Source organism: Theobroma cacao, chromosome 4, assembly GCF_000208745.1.
Source record: "Theobroma cacao cultivar B97-61/B2 chromosome 4, Criollo_cocoa_genome_V2, whole genome shotgun sequence".
In the NCBI taxonomy this organism is placed as follows: Eukaryota; Viridiplantae; Streptophyta; class Magnoliopsida; order Malvales; family Malvaceae; genus Theobroma; species Theobroma cacao.
Window position 1 is genome coordinate 26,290,483 of NC_030853.1, and position 21,041 is coordinate 26,311,523.

General features: G+C 34.4%; 4 protein-coding genes across 6 annotated transcripts; all 4 read left to right on the plus strand.

Moving 5' to 3' along the window:
* On the plus strand, nucleotides 896-6,855 carry LOC18602721 (putative disease resistance RPP13-like protein 1). Of its 3 annotated transcripts, XM_007034294.2 has the most exons (5): nucleotides 896-4,860; nucleotides 4,987-5,084; nucleotides 6,088-6,190; nucleotides 6,443-6,453; nucleotides 6,552-6,855. In XM_007034294.2, exon 1 carries the CDS (start codon nucleotides 1,043-1,045, stop codon nucleotides 4,820-4,822), a length of 3,780 nt encoding a protein of 1,259 aa, XP_007034356.2. In that variant the 5' UTR covers nucleotides 896-1,042; the 3' UTR covers nucleotides 4,823-4,860; nucleotides 4,987-5,084; nucleotides 6,088-6,190; nucleotides 6,443-6,453; nucleotides 6,552-6,855. The 3 variants fall into 3 exon arrangements, with proteins under 3 accessions (XP_007034356.2, XP_017974235.1, XP_017974236.1); XM_018118746.1 differs by having other exon boundaries at nucleotides 6,443-6,855; XM_018118747.1 differs by lacking the exon at nucleotides 6,443-6,453.
* LOC18602722 (gibberellin-regulated protein 12) lies at nucleotides 7,388-8,261 on the plus strand. Its single transcript, XM_007034295.2, has 3 exons — nucleotides 7,388-7,696; nucleotides 7,786-7,816; nucleotides 7,940-8,261. The coding sequence occupies exons 1-3, from the start codon at nucleotides 7,538-7,540 to the stop codon at nucleotides 8,119-8,121; spliced, it is 372 nt and encodes a 123-aa protein (XP_007034357.2). The 5' UTR covers nucleotides 7,388-7,537; the 3' UTR covers nucleotides 8,122-8,261.
* Nucleotides 11,300-12,165, plus strand: LOC18602723 (gibberellin-regulated protein 12). Its single transcript, XM_018118869.1, has 3 exons — nucleotides 11,300-11,482; nucleotides 11,688-11,718; nucleotides 11,811-12,165. The coding sequence occupies exons 1-3, from the start codon at nucleotides 11,408-11,410 to the stop codon at nucleotides 11,990-11,992; spliced, it is 288 nt and encodes a 95-aa protein (XP_017974358.1). The 5' UTR covers nucleotides 11,300-11,407; the 3' UTR covers nucleotides 11,993-12,165.
* Nucleotides 18,343-19,910, plus strand: LOC18602724 (ethylene-responsive transcription factor ERF062). The gene has a single exon (XM_018118868.1). It carries the CDS (start codon nucleotides 18,415-18,417, stop codon nucleotides 19,726-19,728), a length of 1,314 nt encoding a protein of 437 aa, XP_017974357.1. The 5' UTR covers nucleotides 18,343-18,414; the 3' UTR covers nucleotides 19,729-19,910.

A 21,041-nucleotide genomic window follows, 5' to 3' on the forward strand; every position in this document is an offset into this window, starting at 1 on the left:
CAAAGGGTCAGGCCCATTTTGACAGGTCTACTCCAGCCAGATTTAAGTTTCCAAAGTCATATAATTTACCCATCAACTTTTGTGTTTTTTGAATATAAAAAAAAAAAAACTCAAGAATCCATAACAAATATCTTAATGTTATCTCTGCACTTTGAGATGGTGAGAAAGTTAGATGGCGATATAGACCTTGATGGCGTTGGAGAGCTAGATGGTGAGATATATACTCCGATGGCATTAGAGAGTTGGACGAAGAGATAGCTAAATTGAGATTTAATTTTAAAATTTTTATCTGAATGGCGGAGTGGAGAAAGAAGCCGAGACCACTTAATTTGAATTAAATGGTTTAAAAGATATTCTTATTAAGTAATGTCAAAAATTATCTAAAAATAATTAAAATTATAGTAAAAGTCATTTTTTAAGTGACTTTATTATGAAGATTATTACTCATAATTTTCTCTAAAAAATAAAAACAGTATAGTATTATATATAAAGGATGTATAAATCTGTTCACTTCGAGTGCATCGTAAAAGTTTTGATCACTTAATCAGCTAATAGAGCAAAATAGTTTCTCTGTCAGAAGAGGCACATATTGAGGGAGTTCGGACAACTAAGAAAAGAAGGTCCTGATTTTGTGACTTTCCAAGTGCTTGGCCTGTGAGAAATTGAGAACCTTGTCTCTCTCTAATTTGTCCGTTCACCACTAACATTTAATCTGATCCAATAACAAATTAAGTTACATTTTTAGTATGAGTTAAGAGAGTTAAGCTAATCCTAGTCATCTAGAACGAGATGCTTTGGACAACCCAAAAACTCAAAGGAAAGATGCTTTGGGCATCTCGCTTTTCTTTTTCTTTTTCTTATTTCCTTGATTATGATGATAAAACCAAGAAGAGGTTAGGGGCCTTTGCTAGAATGATAAGGAAAATTTAGCGACACTGCTTCCCTTTCAATCATTCTTGTTTTAGGCACGAAGGCTTTCCCTTCTATCAGTCTTTTCTTTCTTCCACTCTTTGCTTCTAGTCTTCGTTGTTAGGAAAGAAACATGGCTGGGGCCTTGGTGGGTGGAGCTTTTCTCTCGGCATCCCTACAAGTGCTGTTTGACAGGATGGCTTCTCGCGAGGTCCTAGACTTCATTAGAGGAAGGAAACTTAAAAACAGGCTGCTGATAAAAAACTTGGAGATTGCTCTCTTATCTATTGGTGCAGTCCTGGATGATGCTGAGGAGAAGCAAGTTACAAACAAAAATGTGAAAAAATGGATCACTGAGCTCAAAGATGCTGTCTATGATGCGGAAGACTTGTTGGACGAGATTAGCACCGAAGCTCGTAAAAGAAGGTTTGAAGCTGAAAATCAAACCAGTACAGCTCAGGTATGTCGATTCTTTTCTTCTCTGAATCCATTTGATCACAAAGGGATAGAATCCAAACTAGAAGAGATCATTGAGAGGATTGAGATGTTGGTTAAACAAAAATATGTCCTTGGTTTGAAAGAAGGTAGAGTAGAAATGTCTTTCCAGAGATCACCTGCAACTTCTTTGGTAGATGAATGTGATGTTTGTGGCCGAGATGATGAAAAAGAAGTCATAATGAAGTTGTTGCTGTCAGATGATGCAAGTGGAAATCAGATAGGAGTGATCCCAATTGTGGGAATGGGTGGAATTGGTAAGACCACTCTTGCAAAGTTGATATACAATGACAATAGAATCAACCAATGCTTTGAGCTCAAAGCATGGGTTTGCGTTTCTGAAGAATTCGATACTTTCAGGATAACAAAAACTATTTTTGAACAGATTATTTCAGGGACATATGATATCAAGGACTTAAATCAGCTCCAACTTGTTTTGAAGGAGAAATTGTTGGGAAAGACATTTCTATTTGTTTTAGATGATGTCTGGAATGAGAAATATGTTGAATGGGAAGAACTTAAAAGTCCTTTCAACTCTGGGGCAATAAGAAGCAAAATTGTTGTAACAACACGCCATGAAAATGTGGCATCAATTATGAGGACTGTTCCAACTCATCATCTTAATCATTTATCAGATGAGGATTGTTGGCTGTTGTTTGCTAAACATGCGTTTGGCAATTCTGATCCTGGGATGCATCCAATACTGGAGGATATTGGCAAGAAAATCGTGAAAAAATGCAAGGGTCTGCCTCTAGCAGCCAAAACACTTGGTGGTGTGCTGCGATCCAAGCCAGATGTTAAGGAATGGGAAAAGATGTTTAAGAGTGATATATGGGACTTGCCTGATGATGCAAGCAATATTCTTCCGGCATTAATGTTGAGTTATCATCATCTTCCATCTCATTTGAAACGCTGCTTTGCTTACTGTTCATTGTTCCCAAAAGACTACAAATTCAGAGCAGATGAACTAATTCGATTGTGGATGGCAGAAGATCTTTTAGAGCACCCAAAAGAACACATGAAGATGGAAGAAGTAGGTGATGAATACTTCAAGAGTTTACTGTCAAGGTCATTTTTTCAACAATCAAGTGGGGACAAATCCTGTTTTGTTATGCATGATCTAATTAATGATTTGGCTAAATTTGTGTCTGGAGAATTTTTTTGCCAATTAGAAGGTGACAAAGGGACATCCAAAAGGACAAAAAGAACTCGACATTTGTCAAATATCAGAAAAGAATATGATCTCTTCCAGAAATTCGAGGCATTAGACGAATCAAAGCATCTGAGAACATTTCTTACTTTGAGCTCATCATCATGGTCATGGTCTTCTTATGTTACAAATAGGCTGGTGCATAATTTACTACCAAAACTAAGAAAACTGCGGGTACTGTCTTTGTCTAAATATGAAAATATCAGTACGTTGCCAGATGACATTGGTGATTTGAAGCATTTAAGATATTTGGATCTTTCTGAAACTTCAATTGAAAGGTTGCCAGAATCTTTGAGTTCATTGTATAATTTGCAAACACTGATACTGTTTGGGTGTGAAAAGTTGGTTGAGTTGCCTCGAAGCATGGGAAGCCTAATCAACATACATTATCTGGATCTCAGGGGAACAAAACTAACAAACATGCCATCACAAATGTGTAAACTAAAAGATCTACAAATATTAACCAATTTTGTTGTGGGTGAGCAAAGTGGGGCTAACATCAATGAGTTAGGGAAGCTTCAAGATTTGCGTGAAGGAATTTCTATCTCAAAGCTACAAAATATAGTTGGTGCAAAAGATGCCAAAGACGCTAATTTGAAGGGTAAGGTGAATCTTCAAGAGCTAGCCTTGGGTTGGAGTGGTCATACTGATAACTCAGAGCATGATAGACAAGTACTCAGTGAGTTGGAGCCTCATACGTTTTTGGAGCACCTGGTTATTGAATATTATGGAGGAACAAGATTTCCAGATTGGGTAGGGCAGTCTTCATTCTCAAATATTTTATCTCTGCGCTTAAGCAATTGTGAGCATTGCTTTTTCTTGCCACCACTTGGGCAGTTACCGTCGCTGAAAGACCTCTCAATTGAAGGATTTGTTGCAATAGTGACAGTGGGTACTGAGGTCTTTGGGAGTAGTCCTTCTGTTGCAAAACCATTTGGATCCCTTGAAATTTTGAGGTTTACGAACATGCCAGAATGGATAGAATGGTTTTCTTTGTCAGAAGGAGCTTTTACTCATCTCCATGAACTATACTTAAAAGATTGTCCCAAGCTAATCAAAGCCTTGCCTAACCACCTTCCTTCCTTAACAAAACTTGTGATTCAAGATTGTGGAAGGCTTGGGGGCTCACTTCCGAGAGCTTTAAGTATCAATGAACTGGAGTTGGTTAGTTCTGATGTAGTGCAGCTGGAGGCACTACCGCCTGGACTACGAAAACTGAAAATTGAAGGATCCGATATTCCAGATTACATACTTGCGCTGATGCTGCAAAACTGCACTTGTCTTGAAGAGCTGTCTCTTTCTAAATGTTCTTCTCTCAAGTCCCTTCCCCAGGGCTGTCTACCAGCTACATTAAAGAAGCTTAGCATCCGTAGCTGTCCTGGCTTAGAGTTTTCTACAATTCTCTTGTACACATCCCTGGAGATGTTGTCCCTAGTTGGTTCATGTCATTCACTCCAATCGTTCCCATTAGGATCATTCCCTAAGCTAAATACTGTCTATATCTTTTATTGCCAAGATATTGATTCCTTTACTGCATCAGATCAAACCAATCAGGATCTCACATCTCTCAAGTCTATGCATATATTTCGCTGCCCCAATCTTTTTTCTTTTCCTCAAGGAGGATTATCTGCCCCGAATTTGACATGGCTTTGGTTCTATGAATGCAACAATTTGAAGTCACTACCTGAGAATATGCATTCCCTCCTCCCATCCCTTGAAGGTTTGTGTATATACAATTGTCCAGAAATCAAGTCATTTCCAGAAGGAGGTTTGCCATCCAAATTGAAATTTCTTCGAATCGATGCTTGTGATGAACTTATAGCCAGACGAATGGAATGGGGTTTGCAAAGACTCCCTTCTCTTATGAGCTTCAATATCAGCACCAATGCAGATATAGAGTCCTTTCCAGACGAGACTCTACTGCCTTCTTCTCTTACCTCTCTATCAATCTCCATTCTTCCAAATGTCAAATTTTTAGACTATAAAGGGCTTCAAAATCTCACATCTCTTCGTCAACTAGAAATGTGGTACTGTCCGAAGCTCCAATTCTTGCCAGCAGAGGGGATCCCCTTTTCGCTTTCTTTTCTACACATCGTGCACTGTCCATTGCTAAGCCCACATTGCCAAAGGGAGAGTGGTAAAGATTGGCCTAAGATTTCCCATATCCCTGTCATAAAGATTGACAATGATGTGGTCAGTATAGATTGAGCTACCTCCTTTTGCCCTGTTAACCGAATCTCATTCAGGTAGACGGTAGTCCTTCTACACTCAACATAGCATTCTCTGTTTATATTAATTGAATCTTGTAACTGCTGATTTATTTATACAATAAACTCCTCAATGAAATTCTTTTTCTGTTCTATTTTGTTCAGATTCTAGACAGCTTAGCTTTGAAACAACTGATCAACAGGCCATTGAGGTGAAAGGCCCGTGTTTACCTGGACAGATCGCCAGAATCCTTGCATTGCTTGTGAGTTGATTGCATGATTTTCTTCCTTATATTCTCTAGGGAATCAATTACAAGTTCTATTATCAACTCAACTCTTTTCATGAGGTTCTCAATATCTTCAGTACTTTCCTAAACTAAACGAAATATTATCACTAGGTGCTTGTTCTATACCTGTTTGAACTTGTTAAATATGTTGAAACTTGAAGATCAAATTGAAGATTTTCCTTCTGGCACAATGTCCTTTTGGCTTATTTTTCAAAGCGAAAACCAAGTGACAGACATGAAAGACTTGTAGTTGTACATATAGCAGACCTAGTAGGCTAGTATTGCGATATATTGCTTCTTTTGTGCAATAGCCTTGCGGCTTCAGTACCTTGGTTCACTTCAAATGATTGACTTGTGAAAATTAAAAAAAATCCTCATGTGATATTTCTGGTTATAAGTCTTTTATGTATTGTTAGCTTATGTAGAATGAAGTTTTCAAATTGATGCCTTCACTCTAATTTTTTGCCTTTGCCTCATATTCTATCTTCTCTTCTTTAAAACGAAACTCCAATAAAATTAGCTGTCTTTCAGTTTACAGTTACTGTTAGGCAAGAGATTTGTAATTTCACAAATATTTTTGTGCTTTGCTTCACTGAATTTTAGCACAAACTGACAATCATTATGAAAATAGACTTGATCTTGATGAACTGTCAGTGTATAAACTCTCTGGATGAATCAAATTCCAAGAATGCTCTGACTTGAATGGTGAATACCAAGGATCATTCTTGGAATTTGTCTAGTATTTTCAATGAAAAAGTGTTTCTCGAAGTCAGAATCTGTGATTTTTTTTTTCCTTTGAGGAGCCTTCAGGGAAGGCAAATTATTTGGCAGATTCTTTTGCTTATATTCTGGTTTCCTGTATGCCTGGTGGACTCCAAATTTCTGCTGCAGTCCTGTTTTTCCTTTGGCTTCTTTATTGCTGATTGTAATACCTACCTGTGAAATCTTGCTGCAAGTTGATTATCTTGTCCTGTTTCAGTGACTTTTGAGGCTGGGATTTCTCTGCCCTATTCGGTGCTTCTTGTCAGGTGTTTTCACAATCTTTCTTCTAGCTGTGATTTGTGAAACTCTACTGTTTACAGGTTAGATTCTCTATCAGAGCTTAATCTGCTCTTCTTTTTTTTTTTTTCATGTGATGTTGTTCGGAAGTACTGGTAGTAGTGTCCTTTCTTCTGCTTTTGTGTTTATTAAGACTCTTTCCTTTGCTCTTAAAACTCAATGACCAAGTTAGACTATTTTTATATCCTCTCTCTATTAATGAAAAAACCTGCCTCTGACTGAGCCAAGAAACAAAAAATAGTACTAATCTGTAGTATTCTGCTATTGTTTTGTAGGCTGCTGTTAGGTATCTTTCAAGCCATGCCTTGCTGATTGCTCCATCATAGTATATAATTGATACCCTCGAGAATTAATTGCAAGCTCTTGTTGTTTCTCCCATTCCAGCCAAGGTTCCTAGTGCATCTAGAGTCAGCTTGTCCATGTCAAGTGCAACACGAGATCAGTTTCTTCAAATGCAAGAATTATACAAGTTTGGTCTTCCAAAAACTAAGCCATTGAGATCCCTTCAATGTTTTAAAGTTTTGTTACAGATGATGGAGTAAGGGTTCTAGGCAAGGTAGAGTGCATGTTCTTGGTTTGAGGTCTCCAGGACACTGGAGATTTTGCCTTTTCACTCACTGTAACCTTGCAAGTCACCCTGTTTCTGATAAATTGTTTAGTCAGTAATTTCTTTTCAACGATTGGTGCATGATTATGGCTGATATTTATTTATTTTCCACAATATATTCTTACATGCTAGTGAGCAGTGACAGAATAAGTTTGTTGCCTGTACAATTTCACATACTTTTTTGTTTTTTGGCTAGAGATTTCACAGACTTGAAAAGTTTTAAAAGAATATATAATAATAATGAGAACAATGAAAAGTAGAAATCTAATCATCATCAAAACTAAGTAATTATCATTATTGTAACCATGCTTAAACAAAGGGATGAAGTTAATATTCATTTAAACTAACTTGTAATTACAAAAACCTCCAAAACCATTAAAGAGTGGGAGGTTAAAGAAAACAAAACACAAGTAAATATGATTAATATCTCTCTATTTGATTTTTCTTCTGGCTTTTTCCCCACCTTGTTTAGTTTGGCTCCTACAAATGTCATTTTTTTAAGCAAAATGTGAATATTTAATATCAAATGAGAGGAATATTCCCATAACAATAACAAAAAGAATGGGAATATTCCTTTTGGGTTATCAAAGGTGCAAGATATAAAAGCAATAGATGGAAACCTAGGTCAAGACTTAGCTGTATCTGAATCAAACATTCAAATTCATATCTGTAATAGTAGAATGCCAGGAAAGCAATCAATAGTAGGATATTTGTCCCAAAATAATGCATTGCTTCCCATTGTATATATAAACATGAGCCATGGATGTTTTCCGCATCAACAAGCCATATTTTTTCCTTAATACAAATCACTGCCTTCAGTTTACACTCTGCAAAAACAAATCTCAGAATGGCTAGGCTTTCTTGGGCTCCCATTGCTTTCCTTCTCTTCCTAGCTTTGGCCTTTACCATTCAAACAGCAAGCGTATGCATTTTTCTCCTTCCTACAGTATAAACACATTTATGTATATTTATATTTCTAAACTATTAATATATTTTGTTTCATTTCTACAGGCTGGGGGGGAAGGATCCCTTAAACCTGAAGGTAATTAACATACTTGTTTTCACAAATTTCATAAGAACTTAACCCATAGATTAAAACTCTTCTTGTAGACTTTATCTTTGATGTATAAATTAATAATTTTAAAAATTTTTGACAATCTTTCAGAGTGTGAAGGTGCATGCGAGGGTCGGTGTTCGGCAACATCTCACAAGAAGCCATGTCTATATTTCTGCAACTATTGCTGCGAGAGATGTTTGTGTGTTCCTTCTGGTACATATGGCAATAGGGAGGAATGTCCATGCTACAACAACATCAAAACAAAGGAAGGTGCCAATAAGTGCCCTTGAAAAATTAAGCCATGAAGAGGAAGAGTGCTCCCAACAAGTTTTAAAATAATGCAGTGATGTTGGAATAAGACAGTTAAATGGCATCAGATTGTCTGATTTGCAATATATAATGTCATTCAATCCTTTTACTTGTAGAGGAAGAAATAAATGGTGCTAATTATGGCCTAAAAAAGATTATAAATCTAAGGTAACAGTGGTATTAAAATAAAATTTTAAATAATGGATATACAGAGAAAGTCTTTATTTATCAAAGAAAAAAAAATTGAGGATTAATGCTTTTGGTGTTTTAGTCTACCTCCTCCTCTGCTTTTTCCTTCTATCTCAAGTTGTGATTAAACCACCATTAAACTGCATAAGCTTAACTCATTAGTAAGTGTTAGGATAAGGTTTGGACAGAGATTATAGGTTTAAATTATAAATTTAATTCTCTATAATCCATATCAACGTCACATGAGTATAAAATGATAGGTTTTATTTTGACTAATAATAGTTAGTCAATTATTAATCATATAGATTTATTTCGTCTAAAATTGAACTTAAATAAAAAAATAAAGGTTTATATAAATTTCTTTAATAATTCAAGAGAATATTATATGAAATAGATAAAACTTGTTAAATAATAGGTTTACTTAAAAAATTTACCAACAGATTATTTTATTTTTATTTTTTTTAATTACTTATTCTTAGTTGAGAAATTTCTGAAGTTGATAACTCTATGATATAGAGTTATTTGGGTTGAATTTTGATAGTAATTTGACTTAGTTCTTATAGTAATGTATAAAAATTAGTAGGTTTTATTTACATTATTTTAAATTAGTTAATTTAGGTGAGTCAATTTAATTTTAGTTAACTTTGTACTTAATTTGGTGTTAATGTAATTAAGATATGTTGTTGTTGTTGATTTAGTTGTGCTTTTGTAAGTGTTTAATGAAAGAAAAATTTTAATCGAAGGAGAGTAATTTCAAGGTAAAGACTTTTATTGCACATATTTTGGTATTTTGATCATAACTCTTTCTACAAAGCTCCAAATGAGATGATTTTTAGACCATTGAAAAGCAAAGAGAAAATGCTATAACTTTCATGTTTACCAATTTTCCCAATTCAATTTCAAAAATAGTCAAAAATCTTATTGAAATTAAAGTACTGCAGCAGTCTTTGAGCAATTACGATTTTTCTTAATTAATTGGTTGAGGCCGTGGGCTTCATGGAGATAGGTCATGGCTCACGTAATTTGATGAGGAAATTCTAATTGAAATTGACTTCTTTTTTCACCTAACTTGGCTTAACTTCAAAGTTCTATAAAAACAACATTTCGGAAGACTTAAAAAAAAAAAAAGAACGAAACATTACATTGACAGTTGAGAATCAAATCGTAAAGTCATTGAAGTTAAAAAGAATTTGAGGGATTTAAGAAGATTTGGAAAAAGAAGATTTGGAAAATCAAGATTAAAGTTCTTGGGTTCTATCATCTTTTTGTTATTTTCTTTTTCTTAGGTTGATTTGCATGTTTAAACCTAATTTGATGATGATGTTTGACTTGATAGGGAATTAAATTATTTATCTAAAATTATGATTGAACTCAATACATAGTCTGATTTATTATCTTTTTTTTTTTTGCTTATGTTGTTGGATTTAAGTTGTTTATTTTATTTAGTTCTTAATGCTTCTAATTGCTTGATCACCAATTTCATTAAATTGGAAACCTAAGTTAAACCTTGACGAAAGATATTTAGGTAGATCATGAATAGAATAGCGTATGATCGAATATACTTAGTTGATTAGGTGATTTAATTTACCTATAAGGTAAATATACACCTATAAGTTATTCGTAGCTAAAATTAGAGCATGAACTTAATGAATCTTTCTTCAATTTAATTTGTATAAACACATAATAAATTAATTGGGACAAATATTTTAATAAGAAACTCGACAGAGACTTGTAAATAATTTAGGACTCTAAATTAACAACTTAATCCATTAAGTTAAGTTAAGAGAGAATAATATTCAGATGAAGTATTGAGGGACATCGTAATCTTGGATTTAAAAGTCAATCAAATCTTAACAAAGTAATTTTGTAGTGTAAATTTAGATTAGTTTTAGTTTTTAAGTTTGATTTTATTTTGCTTTTTAATTTTAATCTTTGGATAAAATTAAGGTGTGTAATTTTTGTAATTAATACTAAAAATTAATTCAATTCTCTATAAGATCAACATTTTACTTATTATTATATTATTTTTACGATAAGTATGCTTATATTGATAAAAACAGAAGTTCTTATCCAACATAACTCTGCCAACTCTTGTCCAAAACCTTAACAAACATGAAGGGAGGATTTCCAGTCCATTCGACCAAAAAAAGTCACAAACCTACTCCATGGAACAAACACATTTTACTCTTTCTTTCCTTTGATTTCCATGAATGAAGCAGGGCATTTAGTAGTGGTATATTTCTCTTCTCAACTTCAATGGACATAACAGAAATCATATTACCTAATGAGTAAAAACCATCCCAGGCATATAAATCACATGTCACCATTTTATTTATGAAATATCTTCCATATATACACGTATCAAACACCATCTACTTAATATTTGTGCCAAACATAGTTATTATATCCTTCTCACTTTATATTTATCACTTTTGGAGATGTATATAGAATATTTTTATTCACTGATAAATATATGTATCTCTTATTTTAAAAAATAAAGTTTTAATTTCCGTTTCTCAAATTAAAAAAAAAAAAAGATATGATAAAATGAAAGATGAATTGCATTAGTTACCTTTATAAGTAGGCATAATGAGAGACAGATTTAATAGAATGTATCTTTAGTTATGTCATTATTGTTTTTAGGCAGGAATTAATTAAGGTTCAATTTCAAGAGTTGGAGCATTTAATATTTACTCTAGATGGCAACTACTAGTGCCAAAGGCTATATTGGAATTACAAATCAGCCAATATCTGTGCATGAATTTAGAAATTTAAGTTCTATTCCTGTAAGAGGGGAAAAAAATAAAATGGCAGGGAAGGGTACTGAAGTAATATTCAACTGTTTTTTTTTTTTTTCCATTAAAAGGATATTTAATTAAAAAAACAACTTGAATATTGCATGAATGGGATATTGACATGGGGCATTGGTTGAGAGAGGATTCTTTGCTGTTCAGCCAGAGTTGTTAGACTATATAAACAGAGGTCCATGGATGTTGTAGGGCACAGACCTTTCTTCTTAACATCATTGCTTCTGCCAGTACAGACAGAGCATTCCCTCTAAAGACAAGAAATATTAACATGGCTAGGCTCTCTTGGCTTCCATTTGCATTCTTTCTCATCCTTGCATTGGGTTTTGCTATTCAAACAGCAAATGTATGTCTCTCATTCTCATCTCTTCTTTTTTTATTTTTTTATTACGCACGTACCCATACATATATATATTATAATATATATTAATTTGAACTATATATCGTATTTCAAATTCAAGTATTTTTTTTTTACAAGTGGAAATTGAATTCCCAATATAAACATTTCGAGAAAATTGAATGCCCTCTCTCTGATTGTTTCATGTCCACAGGCTGGCAAGGAAGGATCACTTCGCCTTGAAGGTAAAATGCCATGCAATCTTTCACAAACTCCATTCGCTATTTTCTTACCATGTTTCTTAACGAAGCTTATAATTAAATCTGTGATTGTTCAGACTGTCCCAAGGCCTGCGATGGTCGGTGTTCGAAAACACATCACAGGAAGCCATGTTTGTTCTTCTGCAACTATTGCTGCAAGAGTTGTTTGTGCGTTCCCTCCGGAACGTATGGCAACAGGGAGGAATGTCCATGCTACAACAACATCAAAACCAAGGAAGGCAAGAATAAATGTCCATGAATGTGTTGAAAATGCTTCCGAAGTTTTTCATCTGGCAGCCCTTGGTTTTTGCTCTTAAATCGTAATATTGATGTCAGAATAAAGGTGCTGGATGGAAATAAGGGAATTTGTCTTGCCATTGTAATAATTTAAGTCTATCTTTTTTCTATATGGGAAGTGTTCTTGATTTGCAAGTTTAAACCCTATGGTCTCTAAAAGCCATCAACCATATGGGAAATGTTCTTGACTGCCAAATGGAATTGGGAGGCGATTTCCAACTTCATTTTACACGAATCTATCAAATCACCAATATGAACAAATATACTCTCCTTATTAATAACTAAATCTTATTTTATATATATATATATATGTTTTGGGCGACAGTGTATTATGTTATTGACACATGTCCATATAAATAGTCACCAAAAATTTTAATATGGTGTAAACAGTCGAAATTTATATAGGAAGCAACTAAACCGAACTATCTTCAATTTCTTTTTCTTCCTTATAAAAGAGTGATTTTATTTAAAACAAAAGTTGGGAAGTTGAATACTGTGAAATCAAATTTCACAAATAATATATGAAATCTGGTATTTATTAATTAAGAAGATTGGTTGCTGTACACCCAACGTTGTAAGATGAGTACATGAGCCTGTGGTCATGGAAGTCGCAGGGCAAGGCTCTCTGCTTTTAAGTTTCCTGCCTCCACATTGATCCCATAAAACACGAAAATTAACATGGTTACCCTTTCTTGGCTTCCTAATTAGAGTCCTTTCTCTTCATTTTGTATAACATACTACCATTATTATTATAGTTTTTTATATATTTTTATTTATCTATCTATCTATCTATTATCTATCTATCTGTCTGTCTATCTGTCTATCGATTTATTTTTAAATATATACTATACATATACATTCTTAAGGATAATTTTTTAAAATTTAGTTGAATACACTTAAAATCAATATTAGCAATATGTGTTTTGAGATTTCTTTAGTTTAATAGGAAACTAAAGTTATTGCTTTTGTTTTGAAATGGGCTATGCATATATCACTTGATAGATGCATCTTTCTGTTGATAAAAAAATTCTTTGTTTTTTTTTTTTCAATTAAACTCAAAACCACTCATTTGGGTTGTAACCAAAGTCATAATTTAAGGGAAAAAAACAAAATACAAGCATTCCAAGTGGTTTATATTTTTTTTGTCTCTTTGATTTACATCAAGATACCAAATAATGACTATCATGCCTTTTGCAGGGTTTCCATAAAATTAAGCCAAATGGGCTTTTCTCATTTATAAATTCTTAATCGTGGGCCTAAGTCAGACAAGTTGCAAACTTGCAATATCCATGCCGGGGGGATTTTAGATACTTACGCAATATGATTAAAGAGGGGAAAACAAAACAATTTTTAATTATTTGACCATATGTGATGAGTATTATAATTATCAAGAAATGTAAATATAGCATATCTGACCAAAGATATTTTATTGTTTAAAGTTGAATTAAGCTAAATATTCCTCGAAAGTGCCAACGTTTCCTATAACAAGATAAATCAATGTAAGTTCCAACTTTGTTAAGCTTTAGGTCTATAATAGCTAATATTCCTTTCAACCTAGAGCTAAAGTCCTTTGTTTAATTTTATTATATATTACTGAGTATTTCTTATTCCAATCCAATTAATGTTTTAATGTTTCAGTAGAAGCTTAATTAATTATATTGGGTTTCGGAATTTCAAACCAAATTCCCTAATCTCTCTCTCTTTCCTAATCCTCTTACGGTAATATTGTTGGTACTCTCATGTCTGGTAATCTAGACTCTCTTATTCTATAAGTGACAATATTAACGTTGAAATGTTTGGCTTGTACACGAACTTATAAAAATTGCTCTTGTGAAACATTCATGTATAATTTTCGAATAAACATACACAAAACAATTAAAAATAATTATAAGCTTACAAAAGAGGGAAAGTTCATGAGCATTAGGCAACGAGAGAAAGAAGTATTAGTTTAGGTTAGTGAAGGGGAAAGCATGATCATCGAGGCAGTGGTCCAGTAGTGTTGAACTTGTTCAATTGACGTGCCAACCACGCCGCTTTCCAAGCACGTTATATGTATATAGTTCCTATAAACAAAACCCCGATTTCAAGGCCATGCGCCTCCATTCTCTCCGCCCTCAGTTACCCTTTCCCTTTTCCCTTTCATTTGTTCCTTCTCAGCCCTTTTAAATATATATATATAAACAGTAAGTTGGAGAGTAGACGTTCTTTTCTTTTTCCTTTTTTAATAAAATCTACACAAACAGTTTGTTTTGCCATTTAACAACCTCCTAGCTAACCCTAAAAAACAATTGCACCAATTTTAAATTCCACGTTCACTTTTGTTTTCCCCCCCCCACCAAATTTTTGTTTGTCAAGGTGTAGTCATTGGCAAACAAGACAAAAAATAAATAAATAAAATAGGAGAAGAACAAGTCAATGACATAAACAAAGTTGATTAAACACTTCTCCCCTTTGATGGAGTTGTTGGGGTTTGCTTATTGTATTGTGTAATGTATATGGTATTTATGATAAGGAAACTTTTTGTCATTGGAAGCGACAGGGCTGGCGTAAACAAACTTATCCCAGGATTTTTTTTTATACATATGCCAAAGGGGAATGAATATGCCTACATAAAAACAGCTAGAGTTCATACAAAGTACTAAACCTCACAGCTAATATTGATCCATTTCATGTGTGCCCATAAACATTTCTATTCTGCCAACGAGACTATGTACATGGTTAGTAGAACGTCTTGGTATCTCTAAGTTCTATATTTAGATTCATTGTATGTAAATTTTGATTCAACTTTACATTGAATTTTTTCCAAATATAAGTATCTATATACTAATGCATTGATTTTGTTTTTGATTTATTCGTTTGTAATTATAGAGTTAATCAAATATAAAGCATGTCTATTCTTCAATGTCAATTAATCCCACATTAAAAATAGAATAAAATTAATTTGTGGTCACCATTCCAGCACCACAAACATTTCGACACGTGGAAGGGTCTAATTGGTCTGCCGCTCGCACTTTTTAACCAGTGTCTTTCATCCATCAAATTAGTGTCTTAGATTCCATTGTCGGCCTCCATTAACGTTTGTCTGTTACAGCCATCATTAAACTAATCAAAATGATGATGAGAAGTGTATCGACACTGATAATCATGGATTGCTAAAACAAGCATAAAAAGTGCAATTGAATCCCAAATAAGTTACTTGTGTTGGTGGAAGTCATGATGGTTATCATGAGGGTAAGGAGATAGGTAAGTACACCTTAGTTTTCGAAAGCACAGGATAAGGTTTTCTATTTTATCTTCTGCAAGGGTTTGCTGGCTGTCTACGTATATGTGTCAAATCTTGATGTATATGGACATAGGCAAAAGCGATTGGCTATTATACGCATTTTAAATGATCTATCTAGAAGGCTTTTTGCTTACATTGTCAAATATGATTTATCCACGTAAAAAACAGTTTTTTCATGTGTCTGAGCCTTTACCTTGATAGCTTAATCTTCAGCGGTAAAGAGCATTGCAGAGGCAGTGGATGGTGATGTGAATGATGATAATGATATGATGAAGGGGGATGATCATATATAAGTTTTTATAGATAGGCATATGGAGAGATTCTTCCTTAAAGATATATTCTCTGCCTACCTAGACAAGGTGTTATTTGAGATGGAGAGAAAAAGAAACATAGAGTAAGTGGTGTAAAACAAAAGAGAGAATCATTTGTACAAGAAGGATTCCATTTTGATGCTGTTGTTTTCACCTTTCTTGTACTAATTATTGTGTTTTTCTTATCAAAAGTTTGTGTGGTTCATGTTAGGAATATCATGTTATCTGTGGGCTGTTTTAACAGGATTACAAGGCAAGGATTTTAGAGGAAAGAAAACGGTAATGACAAAACCTGAGTAGTTGAAAGCAAAAGGGTAGTTATTTAGTCAAAATGCTAGGAGTAGTTGCACCAGACAAATGAAGATGTTACTTTGTGTTTTATGGTCAGCTTAAGCCCTGTAAAGAGCAATAATTTATTGGTAATGTCATCAAACTTTAACCAAAAGGCTTTGAGGGTAGTTGTGAAGGTTGAGAAGCCAACATCCCAGAAACTCTTTACAAAGGACAAAAGTCCCTCTCTCTCTCTCATACATCAGACCACAGGTGAAGAATATTCACCCCATTATTGTAAAAAAAAATAAAAAAGGACTAGATCTGTTGCTTATGCAATGCACACCCAGTTGTACATATAAAGTTGAATTATTATATTCTTTTGGGCTCTCTCATGTCTCTTTAGTCCTCAACTTTAAATAAAAAATTTTGCTGTTTGAGTTGGCAATTCCAGCAAGTTATTATACTTATCTATACGTCTATGACAAGGAACTCTTAGGAGTGATGATCTTAATTTTGAAAACGTCAATATATCGTTCACAAAATTTAAGTTCCAGTTGAGACCAAACCATCTAGATAGATAAGAAAAGGAACATCAAAACAAACAGTTTACTCTTTAAGTCTTTGTCTTAGCTTAAATCATCCTCTGTTATTTTTACTATAAATGCTTTCTTTTTTGTTTTCCACATAAAGAAGGAATGACTAAAGATGAGCAACTTGATTTACTAAGTATATTAATTGACAACATTCACAGGCACAACAAAAAGGAGGGAGACAAACACTGAGCCATCAGTTGCATTAGATAATAATTAAGTGAAGTACAAGCTGCCCAACAAGTCAAAATCTTTATCATCTATCAGGCCTCAAGATCCTTATCTTCCAGGTTGGGAAACAGGAACAGGTTTGGAAGAGACTAGAGAGGTTAGAAACAAGGAATGCCATAAGCACATCATGATTTGGTACTTGACACCGTGCCTGATTTGTCATCCAGAGCTTGAGCAAGTCAGCTTCACATGCCAAGCCCCTGCTTTTCCTTTTTTTTTTTTTTCAATTTCAAAACTAAAGCAATAGTGATGTGTGCAGAGATGAGTTTTTACTCTATTTTGCTTTCTTGTTTTGAGACCTGAAACACTGGAAGGAATAAAGAAACCTTGGCTTGACAAGGAGAAAAAAAGAGAAAAAGAAAAAGCAACATTGAGAAACATGGGTTCATGCTGCTTCTTACTAATCAACTATTAGACGGCAATAACTTATGTTTTGCTTAGGCCCAGAGCATGTGCTGGCACTATTAAATAACATTGAGAAAACCAACTGCACCAGTGGAAGAACTTGGTCAGAAAATAGTTTAATCAAATCTGCCAAAAAGTGAATTAAAGTAACTCTTGGGAATCTCTCTCTTTCCATCATGGTATTGTTCCTCCCTGGAAATGGTTACCCCAAGTGGCATTGACTCAAAGAGGTAGCTTAAAGATGACTGCAAAATTCACCACCCAAATGGGGTTTCTAATCATTAGGGGCCCAAACTTGGAGGGGTGGGGAGGATGGCCTGTAGATTGCCCTTCCCTTTTGCATACTCATGCTTGGAGTTGATGAGATTCTTAAGTGGCTCCAAACTCATCTCAAAAGACAGGTGATGATGCTTCAAGAAAAGCCAAATAAGATATACTTCTGCTAATGAGTTTGCCTTTTATTTAATTTAATGGATTGGATCTATAAAAAGCAGCCATGATTCCCTCATTGAAAAACATAATTAATTTAATTTTGGAGCAAGTCCTGTTCAATTAAAGTTTATTATTATGTTGATGATAATATTGATAATAAAGGTCTGGTAGTGACACAAGTATGAATTTCTCTCCTGATTACCTGTAATACAGAACCTGATAACCAATTATGAATTAGGTTGAACTAACTCAATCCATCCATGTAGACGAAAACTATGCAATTTAGCATATCATATACATTTACATGTAAAGATGTTACACTGCAATTTTTTCTCTGCTCTAATAACTATAACAACAATTAATTATTGTCTCATTGTAAGGTCTAACCTTCATTTTAAAATTAAAATTCGAAAGTAAAAGGGGATGAATAAGTCATGTGAGTGTTTGAGAAAATCACATGGTCATTGATTAAAAGGAGCACTGAATAATTATGCTATGAAGTAAAGGTTTTTTGAGGTTCTTGCAGTCACTGTCATGGGAGAATATACACCAACCTAAGAACCCTAGATGACAGGTAAGCCAAGAAAGCCTGACCTGTAAGTGTTTGATTGGTTTGTCCATAGACATCGAGAATGGCTAGCACGAATGCGTAAGGAAATTGGAAGGTGGTGACCTTATTCTTCTTGAACAAGCAGATCTGACTCGGACAATGACTTATCTTTTATAAACATAAAGTAATTTCGCATAAATATTATTTTAGTAAGACTTCAGCAGAAACCTTCATATATAAAGCATACAACTTTCATTTGCATCATTTCTCTATCTCCTTCTCACTTTTGTTCTGTTTTCGGCCGAAATTATGAGTAAGGAAAACCAATTTCCTAAAACGGAAACCTTCATGAACAAGGAGTGGCCATCTTATATTTATGGCATGGCAACAGGTCCAAAATTTTTCAATGATCCAATCATGTGGGGTGCTTTATCTGGTACTGCTTGTCACAAAAATGGAAGTGGCAGCGGAAGTAAGTTATCATCATCATCATCATCACCATCGCCTGATAGGCTGCTTTCAAGTTCCAATTCCAGTTCTTCAGCAGAGGAGGCTCCTGGTGCCAATTTGTTGAAAAACATTCCCGGATTTATCAGACAGGATGTTGTGCATGAACACCAATCAAGTTTATTTGTTTCAGGATTTAGTTCTGTCCACCCGCCTGGAGATTCTGTTTCTGATATTAAGGATGGTTTTATTCCAGTGAACTTTTTGGAGTCCTTTCCAGAAGTACACCATGCTCAAGTTTCCGAACCGCCTTCTCCATCTTCTTTATCAACCACATCAAAGTTCCCAAATTTAACTTTGTTTTTGCCAGAACCTACCATGATAGATCCATCCACACGAGCCATTGTTTCCATTGGCAAAAAGAGTGAACCTACATCGAACTTGTCTCAAGACCCTACATACCACACGCCTCAACTTGGCCAGATTCAGTCTCAACCGGGCAATGAATGGCTTAGAATCAACCAGAGTTTGACAAATTATCCATCCAAAGGTTTTAGTGACTATTGGCTTAGCACTACCAAGACTCAGCCTATGAAGTACTCTGGAAGGAGATTGCATAATCAGCACCAAAAGGGTTCTTCTGTGTCATCAGCCTCATCAACTGGAAAGCTGTTCAGAGGGGTAAGGCAAAGGCATTGGGGAAAATGGGTTGCAGAGATAAGGCTACCAAGAAATAGAACAAGGGTTTGGTTAGGGACTTTCGACACTGCAGAAGAAGCTGCTATGGCATATGATACAGCGGCGTACATATTGCGTGGAGAATATGCACATTTGAATTTTCCAGATCTTAAGCATCAACTCAAGGCCAATTCTTTGAATGGGAACACAGCTGCACTTCTTGAAGCCAAGTTGCAAGCAATATCACAAGGCTTATCTGCTAACAAAAAGTCCAATGATCCATCACCAACACAGGAAAAAGTAAAAGATTTAAACGAAAACACTGCAAAAAGAGAGTGGCAATTTGAGGTGGAGAGCAAGGCAGGGTCCGAAGTGAATGAGAGCAACAAGAAAAGTCAGGAGATGCTACCCTCAGATGTGGATGCTGTACAGTTAAGTAGAATGCCTTCCTTGGACATGGATATGATCTGGGATGCTCTTTTGGTCTCAGATTCATGACATCCTTCCTTTATTTTCATACATTTGAATGAAAATAAATGTAACTCATATTTTGCAGTCTTATTTTATTTCATCTTGAAACTGGTATATTTGTATCAGCTTTTACTAGCACATAGTCACATAGCTAATCAAAACTTCCTTATGGAACAGAACAGGCCAATTATTTTGGTTCATTTCCTGTTTGCTTTCTTCTTTCTGGTTTCCTTCCGATTCTGAGTTTTTTGTTTATGCTATTAAAAGATTTTACAACTTTTACGTTGTGGAAATAGAGGTTTTTTGTTGTTTGGCAAGTGGCATAATGGGCCCCTTGTAAATGACAAAAAGCCCATAAAAGATAGAATGTTCTTTAGCTACCATGGGCCCAATCCTCACCTCATTCCTGGGCCTGCAGTGATTCTACTTTCCAAATTTGATTAACTATATAGGAAAAATTAACCTAAATGTTTGGGCATCTTCCTTTTTTGATGATGTTTGGAAATCTTTTTTAAAAAGGCTGCTAATTGAATTTCTTTTTATTTTCTTTTATCAGAACTTAATGAAAACTTGATTTAGCTCTTGTTACTATTTTAATATAAAGTTTTTCATTTAGCCATTATTCTGATGAAAGGTTAAGATTTAATAATACTTTACCACAACTATAATGACTTAATGAGAGTAATAACAATTGATGGGCTGCATCCGAACATTTAATTTATTGATTAATATATGATCTTCCTACTTAAAGAGAAAAATTTAAATCTCTTTTCTTTCAATTTCAAAAAAAAAAATTAATAATTGATGTGCTTAGTTATACCTTCTCGAAGTCCATTTCTTCCCAACTAGGCTAGACCATGCTTACTCCTTATTGGTCTAACGGACAATCCCAAACCTTAATACCATAAATATCATTGAAGGACATTGCCAAGCAATGATTTTAATAAACAACTGCAGAAGGGTAGTATTCCTTTGATAAACACTTCTATATATTCTACTGCAGATTGTAGGTTTCATTAAAATATAGAGTCAAGTAAGGAACAGAGGTTCAAATTAATTCATTAATATGATTACCAACTTAAATTTTTGGCAGCAACTTAATTTGCCTTATAGCCACAATGTATGAGTAGTGAATAGAGGTAATAGAGCGAAGGATCTTGCAATGTCAAACTAGAAAATGCAGCACCCAGTAGGAGAAGTTGTCATTTGTGGTGCTTAGTGAAAGAAAATGGTCAAGGGAACGATACTGAAATATCTGGCTAACACATCAGGACAGACTGAACCAATTCAATCCCGAAAGTGAAAGGAAAACACATTTCTGGCCACGCCAATAAGCTGTA

Excerpts from the sequence above, each read along its gene's own strand:
- LOC18602723 (XM_018118869.1), top strand. The coding sequence starts at position 11,408 with ATGGCTAGGCTCTCTTGGCTTCCATTTGCATTCTTTCTCATCCTTGCA. Across the intron at positions 11,483-11,687 it reads TTGCTATTCAAACAGCAAAT|GCTGGCAAGGAAGGATCACT; the intron begins GTATGTCTCTCA and ends TCATGTCCACAG. Across the intron at positions 11,719-11,810 it reads AGGATCACTTCGCCTTGAAG|ACTGTCCCAAGGCCTGCGAT; the intron begins GTAAAATGCCAT and ends GTGATTGTTCAG.
- LOC18602722 (XM_007034295.2), top strand. The coding sequence starts at position 7,538 with ATGTTTTCCGCATCAACAAGCCATATTTTTTCCTTAATACAAATCACT. Across the intron at positions 7,697-7,785 it reads TTACCATTCAAACAGCAAGC|GCTGGGGGGGAAGGATCCCT; the intron begins GTATGCATTTTT and ends TCATTTCTACAG. Across the intron at positions 7,817-7,939 it reads AGGATCCCTTAAACCTGAAG|AGTGTGAAGGTGCATGCGAG; the intron begins GTAATTAACATA and ends ACAATCTTTCAG.
- LOC18602721 (XM_018118746.1), top strand. The coding sequence starts at position 1,043 with ATGGCTGGGGCCTTGGTGGGTGGAGCTTTTCTCTCGGCATCCCTACAA.
- LOC18602724 (XM_018118868.1), top strand. The coding sequence starts at position 18,415 with ATGAGTAAGGAAAACCAATTTCCTAAAACGGAAACCTTCATGAACAAG.